Consider the following 19,167-nt stretch of genomic DNA (forward strand, 5'->3'; position numbering starts at 1 on the left):
AATTTTTACACACGTAATCTCAAACTGAACATGAATTGTTCACTACTATCTTGCATTCAGGATACTTTTACAGTTTCCATTTTATTGGATAAGATGCCTGCAAATAGAGGCTTTTTGCTATTTTGTTATCAGCAAAATAAAAGATTACTAACTAAATTATTGTAAAAACTTAGCGACATCTAGCGCCATAGTAACTAAGCAACCGTTCATCATCTACGGCTGGGCATCACGTTGTTTCAGCGGATTTATTACGGACCAAACTTGCAAATCATGAGTTGATATTCAAAAGCTGTGTAATGGCAGAAGCAAAGGTAACGTAGCTATGAATTATGATATGTTTTATCACCTTTGTAAAGCTAACAGTAAACAAATGTATTCCAAAAGGAAAAATCCGTCACAGAGCTGATTACTATCTGGATTGGCTAGTAAGCCATGAATAGCCCAAACTGGTCTGGAACTTGTGTCAGTGCTTGCACAGGTCTAACCGATATTTTATACAAGTTATGTAAAATAAAAGCAAAGTTAAAAAGTAAAGAGTGCTCGATTTTAGTTGATTCCCATTTGTGGTTGAGTACAACCCAAAGTTTAGCTTTCAGCTTATCCATCAGTTCTCCTAATTTTTTATCGTATTCGAATATGTAACTAACTATCTTTGTTTATATTCGTATACGTTATGTTTGCTTGTTTGTTTATTTATGCTTTGCATTTTTTTACAACTGCATTAATTAGTTTTTGGAAAAAATGGAATCTAAACAGGCATATCAAATTTCGTGATTGTTATTTCTTCACAGTCACGCTCACTCTTTGAGTTGTTGCATATGCATCGACTTCTTATTGTTGTGATTTTATTATTTTACTGTTATATTACATGCATGCATTACAACTTTAATAGTTGATTAAGTTTTCTTATCTGTTTTAGAGTCCACGTCGTGGTGCTAGTAGCAAAGGCAAGAATACTGATAATCCTATCAGATTCCTTCCAGTGCTTCCAGACTCACGAGCCAAGCCTCAATGGCAGGAGAGCAAACCAAATTTTCTTCTCTCCAATACACCTGCACAATCAGTAGATGAGAAAAATATAGATTTAATCACAGAGCTCACCTCAAGTATGTCATTATTAGCCTTTGCTCTCATATTAGTTGTTGCAATGGATTTCTTATATTTTATTGATGCTTCAATGTATGATATATGTGTAAAAGATTGTATGGTTTTGCTAGATTTAATAGCTCAGGTTTAATGTGGCAGAAATAATTTGATATTATGGCTGTAAAACCCATAAGTTTTACCAATATTTTAATTAGGAGATCGCAAAGGCAAGCAGAAAGGCCGTCCAAAAACCTTTGAGCAAAACAAGCAGCAGCAAGAGGCACAGAATGCACTCAATGCAACACAAGCGATGAAAAAAGATAGAGAGACTTTCCGGAAGGCTTTGGTAGACATCATAATGTAAGAAGTTACTGTCTGTTCAAAACCACCAATATTTTAACTTTGTTTTTTTTTATTTACAAGATGCAGAGTTGAGATACCAGTTGTAAGTTATAAATCTTTTAAATTGCTTTGCATAAATTTTGTTATAGGCAAGAAGAAAAACCTCCAGTGACGAGGACAGGGTCAAAGCAAGAGTTGCCTCCTTTATCTCGGACTGGCTCACCTACTGCTGCTGAAAAAGACATTCTAGTGAGAAAAAAATATTTTGTTCATGCTAGCTTTTTAGTCACATTCACACATTTTTTAATTTACTTATTCAATACAAAAGATAAATTATAGATCGCGTGAGTCAAACCATTGCACACCGACACAGATTGTTCCTATATTGTTCAACAATGTATTTAATCATAGATGCTCTAATTTGCAAAATTATACTCAGTTTATCAAACATTATTGTGACTTTTTATGCGTGTACTATCGCTTCAACCTTTGCATCTTTACTGTACACTGAACTCCGTGTATTGTTCATATTGCAGAGATATTATTTCTACATTCATAATGGAATAGACACCGAGCACGTTGCACCGATGGAGGATTCATGGTTGGAGAATGTTTTGAGGCTCATATCTGGAAATCTCAAGGTTACTTAAACTTTCCTCACACTACATTGCCTTGTTTTCTGTAGACTAAGTGTTTCAAAAATGTCTAAATCCTTTATATCGGTGTAGACATTTTATTATATGATTAAAATAATATATGTAAACCCTATGTTGTGTTTTCTGTTTGCTCATTGAATATAAGGGGACAGCTGGAAACAGGTATTTGCATTTTATTCCATGCTATTTTCATTTTTGTCAAGTTTAGAATAAGAATGTACGGCACGCTTCGTTATACAGCCATGACTTCAGCATGACTATTTTGGCAGGTTATTTAGAAAGAGTTGCAATCCTTTACTAGCATTAAAAAATTCATAGATGACTAAATAGCACAAGAGGTTCATTCAAAGGTTTTATATGTCATTTTGTAACATAGAAAGTCGATTTGCTTTAGACTGGACACGGAGAAACGATCGAAAATCTTTCTGATGAAATGAAAGAGGATTATCTGCTCTCTGTGAAGAAAGCCATCGTAGACTTTGTTCTCAAGGATCCTCGAGAAAAAGATGAGGAGAAACCAACAGATATGCCGTCACACAGAGAAGAATTAGCCGTAGTTCCTAAACCTTGGTACAGGTCCTTCTTGGCGTCTTGGGCAGAGGCAAGGCAAAACCTTCATGTTACCAACCCATGCATGAACCAGATCCTTGACCTCTGGCACAGCTCGTTTGGGTGAGTTACTTTTCATTGCAGTTGTATTTTAAATATGACAGTACAGGATGATACATTTTTGTTTTGTCATTTGACATCGCTTGAGATCAAGGGCTGTGCATAATTAAAATTTTGATTGGTTCACTGCTAACTACAGCTAGTTACATATTTGTAGTGGAATTTGCTTTATTGACATGTCAACACTCACAATCATATAGAATGCTTGGTGTGCGAACAAAATGTTGACTAATTAAATATCAACAGACTAAGTATCGACAATCAAATTGTCAACAGTTGTAATTTCAACCCATAATGAACTCGAATCTCCTCAGATGAAATTCAACAACTTAAATGTCAAAAGTTTAACCCATAAAATAAAAAATCTCTACAGATGAAATGTGACAACCAAAATGTCAATAGTCATAATGTCAACCCATAGTGGACTAAAATGATGAACCTAGAAATTTTAGTTCTTGAAAATTTTTATTTATTATTCATTATTTTAGTTTATTTTTTTCGTCGACATTTTGGTTGTTGGTATTTAGTTTGTTAACACCATTACTTTATCTATATTCTGACCCACTACCGGTGTAATCTATGTAGCATGCACTATTATAGAGGCAGTTAATGACTAGCTATGGACAGTTATAGACTAGCAGTTAGTGCAAACAGGTTAGAGTGATGACAACTCTTCACATTACATTTTCAGGAAGCTGCGTATGATAGACATCTCAGAATTTAAGAACCGCCTAGACGCGATGGAGCTGCACCTCTTCCAGAATCTGTGCATGCGACATGTCGATGCAGCCAAGGAGAAACTGCTGAAAAAGTAAGTTATATTAGCAGGTTTACAGTTTTGAGCAAACCTTTGCATGTCAGCAATTGTATTTATGTTGAAGTGGGGTTAAAGCAACAGTCCATTGTTTCATCGTTGTTTAGTGTATTACAGTGAATTTAATTGCTGATGATTATTGTCAAAGTCTTGACTATTGTCTGAGGTAAGTGAGTCGCATTACATCATCGAGAATTATCGGGATCAATAGTTTATAGCTAAAAGGCGAATGCTTTGCATTTTCTTTAGCTTTGCTGTAAAGGCATAGCATGAACATTGCTTCACATAGGAAAATTGCTGATAGATTTATTTCCATAGAGTAAACAAATGTTTCTATAGAGTTGCGCCAAGTAGAGGCTTGTACCACTAGTAACACCATATACACCAACGTATGCAGAGTCTGTTCACAGCTAACTATAGCAAACTTAACAAATTATAACTGTAATAAACTTGTTGCATACCTAGAAGTCCCTAGTTTTCAGTTTCTGTATTACCAAGCAGAACAAGTCTGCATTTTTAGCGGTTAACTAATTCAAATGTTTTAATTACTCATTTGAAAAGATGAATAGAGGAGCCTCTTAGCTTCATTTTGACATATAATACATGTAGGAGCAACTCCAAAGCATTGGCTAACAACTATGACAAAATGTTTACGGAAGTTAGTCAAAATTCTAAGTTTGTCTATTTAGTTTTCACACAACTGTAGATGTAGATATGAGGTTAGACATCATATGTACACTAAGATATTTGGTGCTTTTCGCATAATATATTTTTGCATGTTGCAGATGGTTTCCTGAAGTACAGAACATCTTTGTTCTGGCGAATAAAAGAAAGCAGGTGCCTAGCAACCATGATGCTGACAAGCTCCAGTCCTTTTTTAATTGCGCTGCCACTCTGATGACCTCTCACCTGCAGAGCCTTGCACTCTCATCTATGTCAGATTTCACAGACCTTCTTGTTAGGCCACCGGTATGTTATATTATATGTTATATTTTAAGATAATTTACTGTAAAACCTTTATTTGAACGCCATAGCGCTCTATTTTTCAACCCTTTCCTTATAATAATGGGGTTTAATTGGAAGTGGCCCTCAAATAAAGGGTGACACTGTATTTTTCGACTATTTTTCGAATCTTGGGAAGATAAATTTAATCCTTTCATGGGTGAAGCGATGCTAATGTCGCCTATATTTTACACTCCTTTGAGCCGGATCGTCATTAATGCCTACAGCCTCAGCAATTTTGCTAAACTTTTATTCATATATTAATATAGAAGTATTAGACTGAGTTAAACAAGAAACTATTTTGATAACTACAAAATGTTATCATGGTGATGTTATTAAGTATTTCAATGGTGTTGTTTTCCAAGTTTTAAAGAAAAGCCCTCTAAGTTTTTGGAGTTAGAAAACGGACATGTTTTAAATTATAAAGACATTTTTAACGTTCTAAAATTAGATTACGCCATAACAACTGCTGCTATTACATTGTACGTTGTTCCTGAAGAGTATTCTCATTGTTCATCAAAATGTTTTAAAGTTTTCAAGTCAGACTGTAAACCACATTATGAACGAATCTGAAAATAATGGATATGATTTATACCTTGGTGACTTCGAACCAGAGTGTAGTTCTGATGATTGTGACAATCAATTTTTTCAGGTACACTGTCACAAAAATCATGGCAACCACTACAGCAACAACAAAAAAGTAATTGTTATTGATGGAACCGAGACAATATCAGTACTGTCTTCTGGACACGTTTCTACTGATCACTTCCTTTTATGGGTTCATAAAAATCGAAGAATATCAAAGTGGCGGGCAAATAGAGGTGACGTTTAATGTTCAGGGAGCTGTTGTATTTTTCAATCCTTCTTCTATTGTGTCGTTCTATTAAAGGTGGCGTTCAAATAAAGGTGGCGTTCAATAGAGGTTTTACAGTATCTGGTTGGCAGATGAGTGCGGTTGGCAGACGAGTGCGTTTATATCAGATTGTTAGAGCTATACTGATAGCGTCAGAGTTCAAACAGACAGCTTCATCTCTCTAAATTGAGTCTTTATAGCGAACACAGTTACTATATGAGCTTCCTCTTGTAAACAAGGCATTCCTCTGTTCTATTATCAAATATGATGAGCAGGTTTATATATACGTATACATTTATTCATTTCTTCTTGCTCTCACTTTTTGTTTGATGACTAAACACCATTTATTTTAGCATAAACTCAACATCTTATCGCAAGAATTTATGAAATTTTTTGTGCAAGTAAATTGGTGCTGATCGTAAAGTTGTTAGTCATATGTTACCAAGAGGTTAACTCATTACAGCAATCTGTATTCCCATATGAGCACTCCGGCTTTGTGCTCCGCATCATACTGGACAATGACCACCTCAAGTTTGAGCCAGACTTTCCTGGGTTCACCAAAGTGCTGACTAACGTGTATGAGGTCATCATCAAGGCATGCAGCATCGTGCCAAGAATTGAGACAAAACTCTACTCTGAGTGGGTCAGTTCTCAGTTTGTGTTTCAGTGTGCGCTTGAGTCTGTTATAGATGCGTATCATAGTTGAGTTATTAGTGATGTAATTGAACTAAAAGGGAAAACAAACCTCGGCATTCACAGTGTATCCGTTTTGATATATTAAAACCATGTCGTCTTACAGTAAATATTCTTGTTAGAGGAATAAGTTGTATTTGGTAAAGTAGGTATATGAAGCAAATGCTTCATTCTAAGTCCAAAATTAAATGAAAAATACGTAAAATTCTTTCATATAGGATTAAAACAAATGCATCATTTGGAACAATGTAAAAAACTAAATACAAAAGTCTCGAGTTTAGGCAAAAATTAAATTTATAAAATAGGAATCAGTATAAGGAGATTTTTGTTGCTTCTTTACAGACATATATGAAAAAAAGTTTAGACTCAGCAATGCTCAGGTTTGGGAGGGGGTACGTCGAATGAGTAATAAAACTGCACAGGGTAACTTTCTCTTACACTAAATGTAATTAATTTACCGTAATTTACATGGATTCTTATTTTACATTCTGTTATTGATTTTATTAGTTTTTATTTTTTCTTACAAAACTATAATGCTTCCAAAATTTTTTAATGTAGTATGTTGAAAATTGCTTTGTATATCGAGAAAAATAATGCCTCAACTTTTATGTACATGTCAGAAGTTTGTACCGTATGTGGAGGTGATTATAAGTCGAATCCTGGCAGTGTCTTAATCTCATGCAACTGCTGAACTTAACAGAAAAAAAATCGAGTTTCTATCTTTTATCATTATATATACTTTGATGTGCTTACATCATCTATTGCATTTAAATTAAATAGTTTGCTAATACTTGTTACACTCGCTGTATTTCACTCGTAATGCGTCATACTTTCTGTATACAAGTATCATAGTCAGTAATGTCAGGTGGAGCTAAGAGCATTTTGACTTACGTATGTACACATTTCCTTCTGGCTTACAGAATGGCAGCAAACACAAGGCATTTCTTCAGCCTAAGATCTTGGATGATATTCTTGAAGGACACCAAGAGAGGATTCGGCAGCTAATTGAGAAGGAGAGCGAAGGTCCCAAACAACACGCCAAGGTGCTGCCAGCTGCTCGTCTTTACTGTGTTACATTGCATCATATTTTTATAATTTTCTGAGCACATGACAGGCACACGTTATGGCTGATTGTGCCACAGTGATATGCATGATCATGCTAATTAGATCCTTGTCTTCAGTGGTTTGACAGAACTAGGATAAAAATGCAGGCCCTCTGATCTCTCTATTTATTCATGATTAGCTGAATTACAGGAGACCTCCTCAGATTGTTACAAAAAAAAATGCAGAAACTTATTTGCGCGTTGTGAATACAAGCTACCTGTCTGATGTATTCTAGGTCTATGACAAGTATAACTTCTTGATTACAAAGCAAGCAGATGCAGACATTGAAGATTTTCTCAATGGCGACCACACTTTCAAGGAATACTGCAGAGAGGTGAAGAAATACAAGAAGCTCTTTGAGGAAATCACATACAAATCTAGAAAGGTGATTTGTCTCCACAATATACCATCTGTAGTTAAAAACGCAGCCTACATGTTATTATGGGAAGGATAAAGTGCTTTAAGTGATAATCAAGCTGAGGTTGTATAAAAATAATATTGTTGTAGGTGATTCGACTGGGCATGTTCGAGGTGCACTGTGATGAACTCATCAGAAAGCTTGCACAGAGAGCTGAAGAAATTTCAACAAAACTTCTGCAGAGAATGACTGAGAATCACACCAAAGCCAACAGAGAGTATGTTTTATGTAGCCATGTGCTGTAGTAAACTAGACTTGTGTATCACAAGAAACAGAGTTGACAGTTTAACACCTATACATATATGCTGTGTATGTTAGGAAGTCAAGCTAATGCTTTAAAGCCTGCCTCTATATGTTAAGAGTCAAGACAATTGCTGTAAAGCAGTTTGTATATTTTAAGGAGCGAATGTACTAAAAAGTGGTAGATTAGTAGATGTGGTGTGTGTATGATATAGTAGTGGGGTGTTGCGCTTAGTTAGAGAGACAACTAACTATATAGTTAGAGAGACAACTAACTATATAGTTAGAGAGACAACTCACTATATAGTTAGAGAGACAACTAACTATATAGTTAGAGAAACAACTAACTATATAGTTAGAGAGACAACTAACTATGTAGTTATTACAACTAACTATATAGTTAGAGAAATAACTAACTCTATAGTCAGAGAAACAACTAACTATATGGTCAGAGAGACAACTAACTATACAGTTGGAGAGACAACTAACTATATAGTTAGAGAGACAACTAACTATATAGTTAGAGAGACTAGTAGCTATACAGTTAGTAAAGCTAGTAGACATTTATATATACAGTCTCTCTAACTGTCAGTTAGAGAGACTGTATATTCTCTCCAATTGTATTGTCAGAAATAATATATAGTCTCGCGTAAATAAAGGTGTTGTCCATATAGTTAGTTAGTACAAATAACTATACAGTCAGACAGCTAACTATATAGTTAGTACAAGTATAGTTGGTTGTACTAACTATACAGTTAGTTGTCTCTCTAACTGTGTGTCAACTTAAAGCATAGCGCTGTCAGTTGGGTTCCAAGAGCAATGAAACAAATAATTTTGCTGTTGCAGCTTTACAATTGGATTGCACAGCCTCTGTTATTGTGTTAGCTGATTTGTCCAGATAACATAAATTCAGATGTATAGAAACTCTATAGATTCTAAACCAGAAACTGTACATATAGTGGCATGCTATCGGTTGCAGGCTGTGTGCGGAGTACGAAACGATTGCGGAGAAGGCACTGACAACTCCTGGTAACACGGAGCAGCTGATGGAGCTCAAGCAGTTTGTGATTAATACAGAAAAGGCGAGTGAAATGAGTGATTATTTATATTGATTGGTTCTCAGTGATGCCCATGTTAGGCCCAGGTTTTACTAGTCACCGGTCATACATACAGTACTCATACAGTATTCATCAGAGCATTAGTTTGAAACACTTCTATTTTGCTTAAATAATTATATGCAATATGATAGTTCAACCTTTTTTGGTCTTTAATAACCGTACTATTATTTTTATGCAGGTGACCATGACCCAAATGGAGAAAAAGCTCGAATCGGCGAAGGATCGTCTTGCTTTTTTGGTTGAGCAGACACAGTTCTCACCAGCCGACATGTCACTTAACACGCAGACGTTTACTTGGCATGGGCGCATGGATGATATCTTCGAAGAGCACAAAGGTATTGCTGCTGAGAAGAAATCGCAGTATGAAGAAGCTCTCAAGGTTTGTGATTGGTTGGCACTATGATTCAAAGCCAATTAAATCTAAGCAAACTAAAGTGAGTAGTCGGTCTATAAGACTGGTTCAGTTATTAGAGCACTTGTTTTCAGTTGCTGAGTTTTACCAATACGCCCTAAGACTAGAAGATTGATAGAAAACTGCTATCCTCCCCATCAATGACTCAGTTGTTTGTTTGTTGAGAATATCCGATGTTAGATGACATGATAGGGTTTAAAGAGTGTAGCATATTAGCTGTTGTCTGTTACAGCTACGTCGAGAGAGGTTCATTGAGGAGCTGGAAGGTTACATGAAGCAGGTGGAGGAATTCACCACCTATGGTGACATGTCTGAGATACAAAAGTGAGTCTTGCTTGTAGCTTTTTCGTGTAACACTAAAACCACCATGAGACATGTTCAGATAACTTCTTAACACAAGCGATAGATCAGTATTGCTTGTTGGCTTCTTTAAACGTCCTGTTGAGCCATTTGAGTCGAAGCAATCTATTAACATCATGTTATTAAGCAGAGTATTTTGCATGTGTGTAGGATCCCTAATTTCAGGCCATTCGAAGCATAAGTTTTCTTGTAACAATATAAAATGTACAGACATTTGGCCATCACTTTTAAAATGACTTGGGTCTCGACCAGTCATTTGATGTTGTATAAAAAGAATTGTGCTCTATCTTTTGACCTCAATATGTATAAAGTTGATTTTTTGAATTTCTTAAATCAACTTGGTATTTGATGTAGCTTATTATATTTTCTGCGAAGCTGCATTCAATCAGTTGTTTTTAAAATAAGAAGTTACCAAGCGACGTAAACTGTGAATATATTAATTATGAGATTTTAGTATTTGCAAGCTTGGAGCTATAAAGGTTGTGAACACGCAACTGTAAACAGCAGCTCAAGTAGGAACTTCCATGTGCACAACTGATATCATTAGGACTACCACAGTTGTTGTCCTTCAGGTATCTGAGGAAAGCGCAGAATCTCGACAGCAAACTGCAGACAGCATATGAGAAGATGGAGGCATTCAATGTAGAGGAGGAGTCATTCGGCTGGGAGACGACGCAGTACCCTCAGCGACAGGCTATCCTCAACACACTCAAGCCCTACTTGCAGCTCTATGAGATGACAGTTGAGTTCAACAACAAGTACAAGTGGGTATTTTTATCTCTTCTCTCCAGCTATTTCAGACCTTGTGAGAGTTTAATTGATTGTGTTGATTGATTATTTTTCCGCATTGCAACAGTCTTCAAAACGCCATATTTGTGTAAAAACAATTAGTTCATTGATGTCCATTTATGAAATACTTTCGGCTTGTTTTTTGTTTTAATGTTTTGGACTACTAAATAAAAACTTTTCGTAAAGGCGTTTTGATTTAAATACAAGAGCTGATCTAGAAAATGATCCGATCCACCAATCCAAACTAAAAGTTATCTAGAGCCATATACGATCGAGATCTCTTGTGTTGCAAGGTTGATTGTTTTTTATTTCATAAAATAAGAAATATAAGGAAAATATAAAAACAAATTAATTAAAATTTGTGACGCTAGCAAATGGAAGGATTACACTGCAGTTCAACACCATGATTGGTTGTAGTAATCTTTATCAGTGTGAATGGGAATTGCTAATTTTTCAGCCATATTGACTCAGGTATGAACACAAGTAACTCGCCAATATCAGTATTCATTAGATATTTATACCTGAGTGATAAAACCTGCAGTTTATTGTATTAGTTAGTGTAGTAGGCTAATATTCTGTTGCCCTGATCAGCTGTGGATTTGTAGGAAGTGTCTCATGTGTATTATTTTTAAAAAGTTTAGTTAATGCTGATGCCTATAAATAACTTCCATATCAGTGTCGATACCTAAATTGATACCGAGACTGGGACATCTCTACTTTTACACTTGTTGCTTGAAACATTTGGGAATCTATTTGCTTAAACCATAATCCGCTGGCCATTTCCCGTTAGTTTTATGTTGTTTGTTCTGTGCAGTGATTGGATGGAATCCCCGATGATGGGCGGAGCTAATCCAGATGGAGTTGACAATGAGGTTGGGAACTACTGGCGGACTCTTTACAAACTGGAGAAGAACTTTGACAGCGTTCCTACTGCGAAGAGAATTGCTGGCAAGGTCTGTAGGCTTACCCATACTGCCTTTTTCTTGTCTTCACATTCTTCAGTCAAATACTGTTGATTGCATTCTATTTTACCTGTTATTAGGCTGAGGCTCATATGATGATTAAGGTAAAGATATCAGTTATCACCATCAATTTTCGGGTCTCGGAAGTACTCACTCCGTTATGTATCGAAATACACACGCCGTTATGTATCAAAACTACACAATCCGTTATGTATCGGAAGTACACTTTCCGTTATGTATCGGAAATACACTTTCCGTTATGTATCGGAAATATACTTTCCATTATGTATCGGAAGTATACTTTCCGTTATGTATCGAAAGTACACACTCTATTGTGTGTCGGAAGACATATGCAATATATCCCAGACACCCTGCCCTTCCAGCCTTTTCCTGTCTATGCATGAAGCCTCATATCAGTTGAATAGATATCATTCCCTGTCATGCATTATTGATTGTAAACTTTTAGTCAGTTTATTTTGAAAATAATTTTTTAACAGGAATTAAAGGTATTTTTGTTGCAAGGAACTTCAATTTATTCTTGAAAACTGAGATTTACAACATAATTTATTTTTTATATTGTTGATAGCACTAATAGTTTGATTATGGAGACTTACAGGAAAAGACTGTCATTGATATATATATTATATATATATCTGTTATATTTTATATGCAATTGATAATGTACATCCTACGACAAACAGATAAATAGACTGCTGTATGGGTGCGTATCTGATACAGGTGAAATCCAAGGTAGAAGAGTTCAAGGAACACTTGCCACTAATCCAAACCTTGTTCAACCCTGGTCTGAGAGAAAGACATTGGGATCAAATCTCTGACATTGTCGGGTTTCCCATAAAGCAAGATGAGGAGACAACTCTCTCTAAGTTTGTCGACATGAACCTCGACCAATACATTCCCAAGTTTGAAGGTTCGTTTCAGCTCAGTGTTTTAACTGAACAAAGATGAAATGTGTAAACAATGTTTGGTGTTTTGAGCAATGGCATTCTTTATATTTCAATATATTGCATAAATTTCTACAGTGTTTTGATAAATTTATAATTGTAGATAATAGTATGATTGTTCAATTGTGAAAGGTAGGAGGTAGCATGTAGGCTGCCAGCAATGGACAATTATTTTTTAACTATTGCAAATAGCTTCTGTCTTGTTATGCAGGCATCAGCGAGTCAGCGACCAAGGAGTACTCTCTCGAGAAAGCGATGGAAAAGATGAGAAATGAGTGGGCCAACATCGAGTTTGTCATCATATCATATCGGGAGACAGGCACGAGTATTCTCTCATCAGTCGATGATGTGCAATTGCTGCTCGATGATCACATAGTGAAAACACAGACTATGAGAGGCTCTCCATTCATCAAGCCATTTGAGGCTGAGATCAAGTACGAGCTTTCTTACATGTTTTAGTCTGAGATCTTTAGTAAATAAATAGTGAGGCAACAAGTTCATTAGTAAGTAGATCATAATAGCTTGAGGTCTTTAATGAATAGATAGTGATAAACTAAGATTTTATGGTTACAGCAAAGGCATTTTTTCCAGCAAGAGATTACTGTTGATGATTCTTGTTTAGAGTTTCGTATAGCCAAGGAAACAATAAAATTTCAGTTAGCAAATACAATTCAACTCTCTAGCTTTTTATTCATCGTCACTTAATAGGATTGTCTACTCCTGAATATTCAGGCTTGTTAACTATCTCAAGTTATCATGTCTCCCTATCGACCAATCAGTGACGATCTAGATTGTTGTTATAGAGACTGGGAGTCAAAGCTTGTTCTTATCCAAGACATTCTAGACGAGTGGCTCAAGGTACAGGCCACCTGGCTTTACCTTGAACCCATATTTAGTTCACCTGATATCATGGCCCAAATGCCAGAGGAGGGGCGTCGTTTCACAACAGTTGACAAGGTAAAGATTGTAGATAACTTTTAGTTGAGGTCTCAATATCAGCTTCAACTGACGGTTGATATTAGCTTCAACTGAAGGTCGGTATTAACTTCAACTGAAGTTTGATATTAACTTCAACTGAAGGTTGATATCAACTTCAAACTAAGGTTGATATCAGCTTCAACTGAAGGTTGATATCAGCTTCAACTGAAGGTTGATATCAGCGTCAACTGAAGCTTGATATCAACTTCAAACTAAGGTTGATATCAGCTTCAACTGAAGGTTGATATCAGCGTCAACTGAAGGTCGGTATTAACTTCCACTGAAGCTTAATATCAACTTCAAACTAAGGTTGATATCAGCTTCAAACTAAGGTGTATATCAGCTTCAACTGAAGGTTGATATCAGCTTCAACTGAAGGTTGATATCAGCGTCAACTGAAGCTTGATATCAACTTCAAACTAAGGTTGATATCAGCTTCAACTGAAGGTTGATATCAGCGTCAACTGAAGGTCGGTATTAACTTCAACTGAAGCTTAATATCAACTTCAAACTAAGGTTGATATCAGCTTCAAACTAAGGTTGATATCAGCTTCAACTGAAGGTTGATATCAGCATCAACTGAAGGTTGATATCAACTTCAACTGAAGGTTGATATCAACTTCAAACTAAGGTTGATATCAGCTTCAACTCAAGGTTGATATCAACTTCAACTGAAGCTTGATATCCACTTCAAACTGAAAGCTGACTTCAACTGAAGATTGATACAGCTTCAACTCAAGGTTGACATCATTTTCTACTCATAGTAATGAAAACAATCAGCATTCACACTGATAATTTACAGATACTTTACTGTAATGCTTTTCACTTGCCATGTGAATAGAGTGGATGTGAGTTACGGAAATTATAGTTTTGAACACCTGATCTATATTATTGATCTTGTTCTATTATTAGCATTTTTTGCATGTTACCTTATTATTGGTTGTTTGAAATAAAGTTGACTTTGTTTATAAGTTATAGCTATAAATTTCTCATCTGTTTGTCTTGTAGAACTGGAGAGATATCATGAAGAGTGCTACTCATGACAAACACGTACTTGCTATCACTCAGATAGATAAGATGCTGGAGAGACTTCGCAAAAGCAACGAACTTCTCGATCTCATCCAGAAAGGTCTCAATGACTACCTTGAGAAGAAGCGTCTTTACTTCCCGCGCTTCTTCTTCCTTTCCAACGATGAGTTGCTTGAAATTCTCTCTGAGACAAAAGATCCAACGAGAGTGCAGCCCCATCTCAAGAAGTAAGTCACTTTTTGCTAGTATTGAAGTGGTTGTGGTACAGTTGTAAGCTGATGTTTTATTTGAGTCAGGGTCAATATTGATGATGTGGTGGCAGTATCTGTTTTGTTCAATCGAGCACCAAAAAATCAAGAAATAAGTACATAAATTGGCTCATTGACAGAATCTCATTGGTTCCGCTCAAATTAGAATAACTTAAGCTGTTTTGCTTACAAGAAATTGACTTTGATATCTTATAGCAGTGTGAAGATAGAGCAGTAGAATGGACCATTCAAATTTCGCGAAAACAGTTTGCCTTTTGATTGGTGAAAACGCTTCTATTGTTAGTGTTGTTTCAATCTTGTGCAGTTTATATCTTGTGATGTTTCTTTTTGCTTACGCTTTCAGATTTTAGATTTTGAACCTATTTTAGTCAACTTCCGTGGTTGTGTCAGATCGAAGATTGGCAAAAGAGCTATCTTTTCTCTAAGGATTTTGCCAAAAACAATTCCTAATCAATTAGTCAAAACTATGATATTTTCTATTGGCTCTTTGTCAAATAGGTGCTTTGAGGGAATTGCCAATTTGGAATTCACTGATGTCTTGGACATTACACACATGAAGAGTAGTGAAGGAGAGATTGTAGAGCTCATGGATGTGATCTCAACTGCCAAAGCTCGAGGTCAAGTTGAAAAATGGTTGCTTGAACTTGAAAAGGACATGATTAACTCTATTAGGAAGGTAAGGAACTAGTGGATTTAGAGATCTATGTATTGTACATGTCTGATTGGACTCTACTCGTGTATGCGTCTATGGAATGAGTCATATAAACAGTTAAATCTACGAATCCATATAATATATGCTTTGTTCATGTATTCATTGGCGCTGGCATATCTGTGTGCTAGTTCACTGAGACAAACAAGCATGCTTTGCTCAAAATATAACTAGTAAATATTGTACCATTTGCAACGTCAGTATAAACTGGTCTGTTCCAAAAGGATAGCCAAATATCACAAATGGCTGAATGTTCAAATTATTTCTATGTTTTTGTTATTTAAAGATATTTTTAAAAATTTATGTTTGATGTTTCATCGATGTTTATTTTGAGAGGATGTAAAAAACAATAATAACTTAACGTAAAACAATATAAATAAGCTGTCTTTGTTACAGGTAATTGGTGAAGCATTGGAGGCCTACACCAAAAGGGAGCGTATTGAGTGGGTCAGGGAGTGGCCTGGCCAGTCTGTCCTTGCTGTCACGCAGAAGTTCTGGACCACCTACATACACGACGCCATCAATGCTGGTGGTAATGCTCTAAGAGCGTACCTCGAAGTCAACAACAATCAGATTAACGAAATTGTTCGACTCGTCAGAGGAAAACTTTCCAAACAAAACCGAACGACCCTTCAGGTATTCTTGTGTTAAGATCATATTGTATGACCAATTTAATGATGCGTATCAGTTCAGCTGCGTATATTCTAGCTTATATCATCAAGAATATAAGATCTGGTACTTAGCATTTAATGACCATCACTCAGGTCTGGTCACAGTTTCCTTCCTATTTATGTGGCACTGTGGGCAGTGCGTTGTTTGTATTTTAAATATCAGGTATCAAGCTTAAGAGTTGCAACCGCAGCATGTGCAATTTTTTTTACTTTGTCACATATGTTGTAGGCTTTGATTGTGTTGGATGTGCATGGCAGAGATGTACTAGCACAACTCTGTGACCTCGGTGTTAGTACTGACGATGACTTTGAGTGGTTGAGTCAGCTGCGATACTACTGGGAAGAGGAAAACATGGTGACTCGTATGATCAACTCCATGCTCAAATATGGCTATGAGTACCTGGGTGTGTAATTCATATATATATACATATTAGTTAGAGGTCGGTTTACTTATTAGTTATTGCATATTCGCTGCAAATTAAAATGTATTGAGTCAAGTTATTAACAACATGGTGTCGACAAACAGATTATCTGAGCCATGACTTTTATAGTCATGGCTCAGGAAGGTACACAGTGTATATCTCGAGAGAGTCATTGACATTTGCATGTTTAAGTAACAAGGAATTTTTGTAAGTTTTTTTTTCTTGCTTATTATTTAGATGCGTAAATATTCTACATTTAGTTTTATTACTATCGTATAACAGGTAACAGCGGGCGTCTGGTCATCACCCCTCTCACTGATAGATGCTACAGAACTCTCTTTGGTGCGCTTCACCTTCATTTGGGTGGAGCTCCTGAGGGTCCAGCTGGAACAGGAAAAACAGAAACCACTAAAGATTTGGCAAAAGCTGTTGCTAAACAGGTCAGCTGTTCACAGTTTTGTGGGTTGCCGTTAGGTCGAGAATTTTAATAGGTTTCTTGTCTTCTTTAAAGTTGCACTTTATATACTGATAAAAGTTGTTATATAAATTAGTAAAACTATCTAGGGACTAGCCATGAACTGACAGCAACATCACCACTAAAAGTGGTGTTTTATTTACATTCTTTAAAATAATACTCATTTTACCAGAACTGCTGCAACAATTCTCATGTATTGCAGTGCGTTGTGTTCAACTGCTCTGATGGCCTGGACTATCTGGCTCTTGGCAAGTTTTTCAAAGGTCTTGCTTCTTGTGGTGCTTGGTCGTGCTTCGATGAGTTCAACAGAATCGATCTGGAAGTCTTGTCTGTCGTCGCTCAGCAGATTCTCACCATTCAACGAGCGATCAACTCTGGAGCAGATATGATGCTGTTTGAGGGTTCAGAGATCTCTCTTGATCCAACCTGTTCAGTCTTTATTACCATGAACCCAGGCTACGCTGGCAGATCAGAGCTTCCAGACAACCTGAAGGTATTTATTGAGAATTTTGAATCGCCATAGTAAAATTTTGTTTAAACTTGTGATTCTCAGACGTCGAACGAGTGAAACATGCCTACCTCGAAGCAGTCGCTACACTTTTTGTGCATCAATGCATGAGATACAAAGAAAATCATACTTAGACTTCATCAATATACATGTTTTAATTATGTTATACTTTTTAGTACCCTGGCAGTTTCATGCACCGTTAAAGATGATCAAGTGTAATAACTATACACACAATTATTCTTAGGTGTTGAAAGGTGGTCGAGTGGTGAGATGGTTGTGAACTTGGCTTCCAATCTAAATATCAGGGTTTGATTCCTGTGCAGTGCAATCTTTTTTAACGCTCTCAGCGTATCTTCAGACGAACAGACACTGCTTTTATTATAGTAAAGATTGATATTTTCCATCAAAATTATGATTGACAACAACTCAGTAAACTTTCATCACCTTATTGATAAAATTAGTATACTACTTCAAGATACAGTGTTTGCAACTTAGTATTTCAAAATACTTCTGGCTAAAATAAAATAAATATGACAGCTTGTCTCAACTTTTTCATTTTTCTTGCAGGCCCTCTTCAGAACAGTGGCCATGATGGTACCAGACTACGCCATGATCTCCGAGATTGTGCTGTACTCATGCGGGTTTGTTAAGGCCCGCCCGCTATCTGTCAAAATTGTGGCTACTTATGGCTTGTGCTCGGAGCAGCTATCTAGCCAGAGTCATTATGATTACGGAATGCGAGCTGTCAAGTCTGTCCTTACGGCAGCTGGTAATCTAAAGGTCAGCTTAGCTGCTAACAAACCTGCTATGCGCTATCGGTTCATTACAAGTCAGTGAAATCATATGTCTGTGTTAGCCTCAAGAGTTGTGTTGCCATGCACTCACATGTAAATATGACATTTTAACTGATAGTGAAATTTTCAGCTCAAATACCCGGAAGAGGAAGAAGATATTCTCATGCTGAGATCCATCATAGATGTTAATCTGCCTAAGTTTCTCAACCATGATCTGCCATTGTTCCATGGCATCACATCTGATTTGTTCCCCGGCGTGAAGCTGCCAGAACCTGATTACGAGATCCTTGATGCTGCCGTAAAAGAAAACTGTGAAAAGATGAATTTGCAGTGTGTACCGTTCTTCCTCGAGAAAATCCAGCAGGTAAATAACCTTTGAATCTTCCTATTTCACTATAATTCGCTATAAAATGCTGTCTAGTCACGGAGAGCACTTTGTGATCATGCTTAGTTTCCAGCAGTTTAAAAGGTGGACTTTCTTAGAGCTTGTAGCAGTATGTCTGACATTATGTTATGGCAATATGTCTGATGTTGTGTTATGGCAATATGTCTGATGTTGTATTATGGCAATATGTCTGACGTTGTATTATGGCAACATGTCTGACATTGTGTTACGGTAATATGTCTGATGTTGTGTTATGGCAATATGTCTGATGTTGTATTATGGCAATATGTCTGACATTTTTTTATGGCAATATGTCTGACGTTGTGTTATGGCAACATGTCTGACATCGTGTTATGGTAATATGTCTGACGTTGTGTTATGGCAATATGTCTGACGTTGTGTTATGGCAATATGTCTGACATTTTGTTATGGCAATATGTCTGATGT

The 19,167-nt window shown here is 36.4% G+C and overlaps 1 protein-coding gene across 1 annotated transcript in view; it reads left to right on the top strand.

The window, feature by feature from the left end:
• Positions 1-1,309: 1,309 nt before the first annotated feature.
• The window catches only part of LOC137385524 (dynein axonemal heavy chain 7-like), a 35,831-nt gene continuing 17,973 nt past the window's right edge, over positions 1,310-19,167 (top strand). The window contains exons 1-26 of the mRNA XM_068071999.1: positions 1,310-1,446; positions 1,578-1,677; positions 1,965-2,069; positions 2,479-2,756; positions 3,445-3,564; positions 4,353-4,536; positions 5,886-6,065; positions 7,036-7,158; positions 7,455-7,604; positions 7,727-7,854; positions 8,857-8,959; positions 9,174-9,374; positions 9,640-9,731; positions 10,340-10,531; positions 11,371-11,509; positions 12,257-12,446; positions 12,692-12,914; positions 13,284-13,437; positions 14,467-14,714; positions 15,255-15,432; positions 15,862-16,101; positions 16,366-16,540; positions 16,841-16,998; positions 17,236-17,526; positions 18,109-18,321; positions 18,466-18,699. Of these exons, the coding sequence (XP_067928100.1) occupies positions 1,397-1,446; positions 1,578-1,677; positions 1,965-2,069; positions 2,479-2,756; positions 3,445-3,564; positions 4,353-4,536; positions 5,886-6,065; positions 7,036-7,158; positions 7,455-7,604; positions 7,727-7,854; positions 8,857-8,959; positions 9,174-9,374; positions 9,640-9,731; positions 10,340-10,531; positions 11,371-11,509; positions 12,257-12,446; positions 12,692-12,914; positions 13,284-13,437; positions 14,467-14,714; positions 15,255-15,432; positions 15,862-16,101; positions 16,366-16,540; positions 16,841-16,998; positions 17,236-17,526; positions 18,109-18,321; positions 18,466-18,699 (4,449 nt within the window). The 5' untranslated portion in view covers positions 1,310-1,396. The remainder of the gene's footprint in view (positions 1,447-1,577; positions 1,678-1,964; positions 2,070-2,478; positions 2,757-3,444; positions 3,565-4,352; positions 4,537-5,885; positions 6,066-7,035; positions 7,159-7,454; positions 7,605-7,726; positions 7,855-8,856; positions 8,960-9,173; positions 9,375-9,639; positions 9,732-10,339; positions 10,532-11,370; positions 11,510-12,256; positions 12,447-12,691; positions 12,915-13,283; positions 13,438-14,466; positions 14,715-15,254; positions 15,433-15,861; positions 16,102-16,365; positions 16,541-16,840; positions 16,999-17,235; positions 17,527-18,108; positions 18,322-18,465; positions 18,700-19,167) is intronic.

This window comes from Watersipora subatra, chromosome 1, assembly GCF_963576615.1.
Source record: "Watersipora subatra chromosome 1, tzWatSuba1.1, whole genome shotgun sequence".
NCBI lineage: Eukaryota > Metazoa > Bryozoa > Gymnolaemata > Cheilostomatida > Watersiporidae > Watersipora > Watersipora subatra.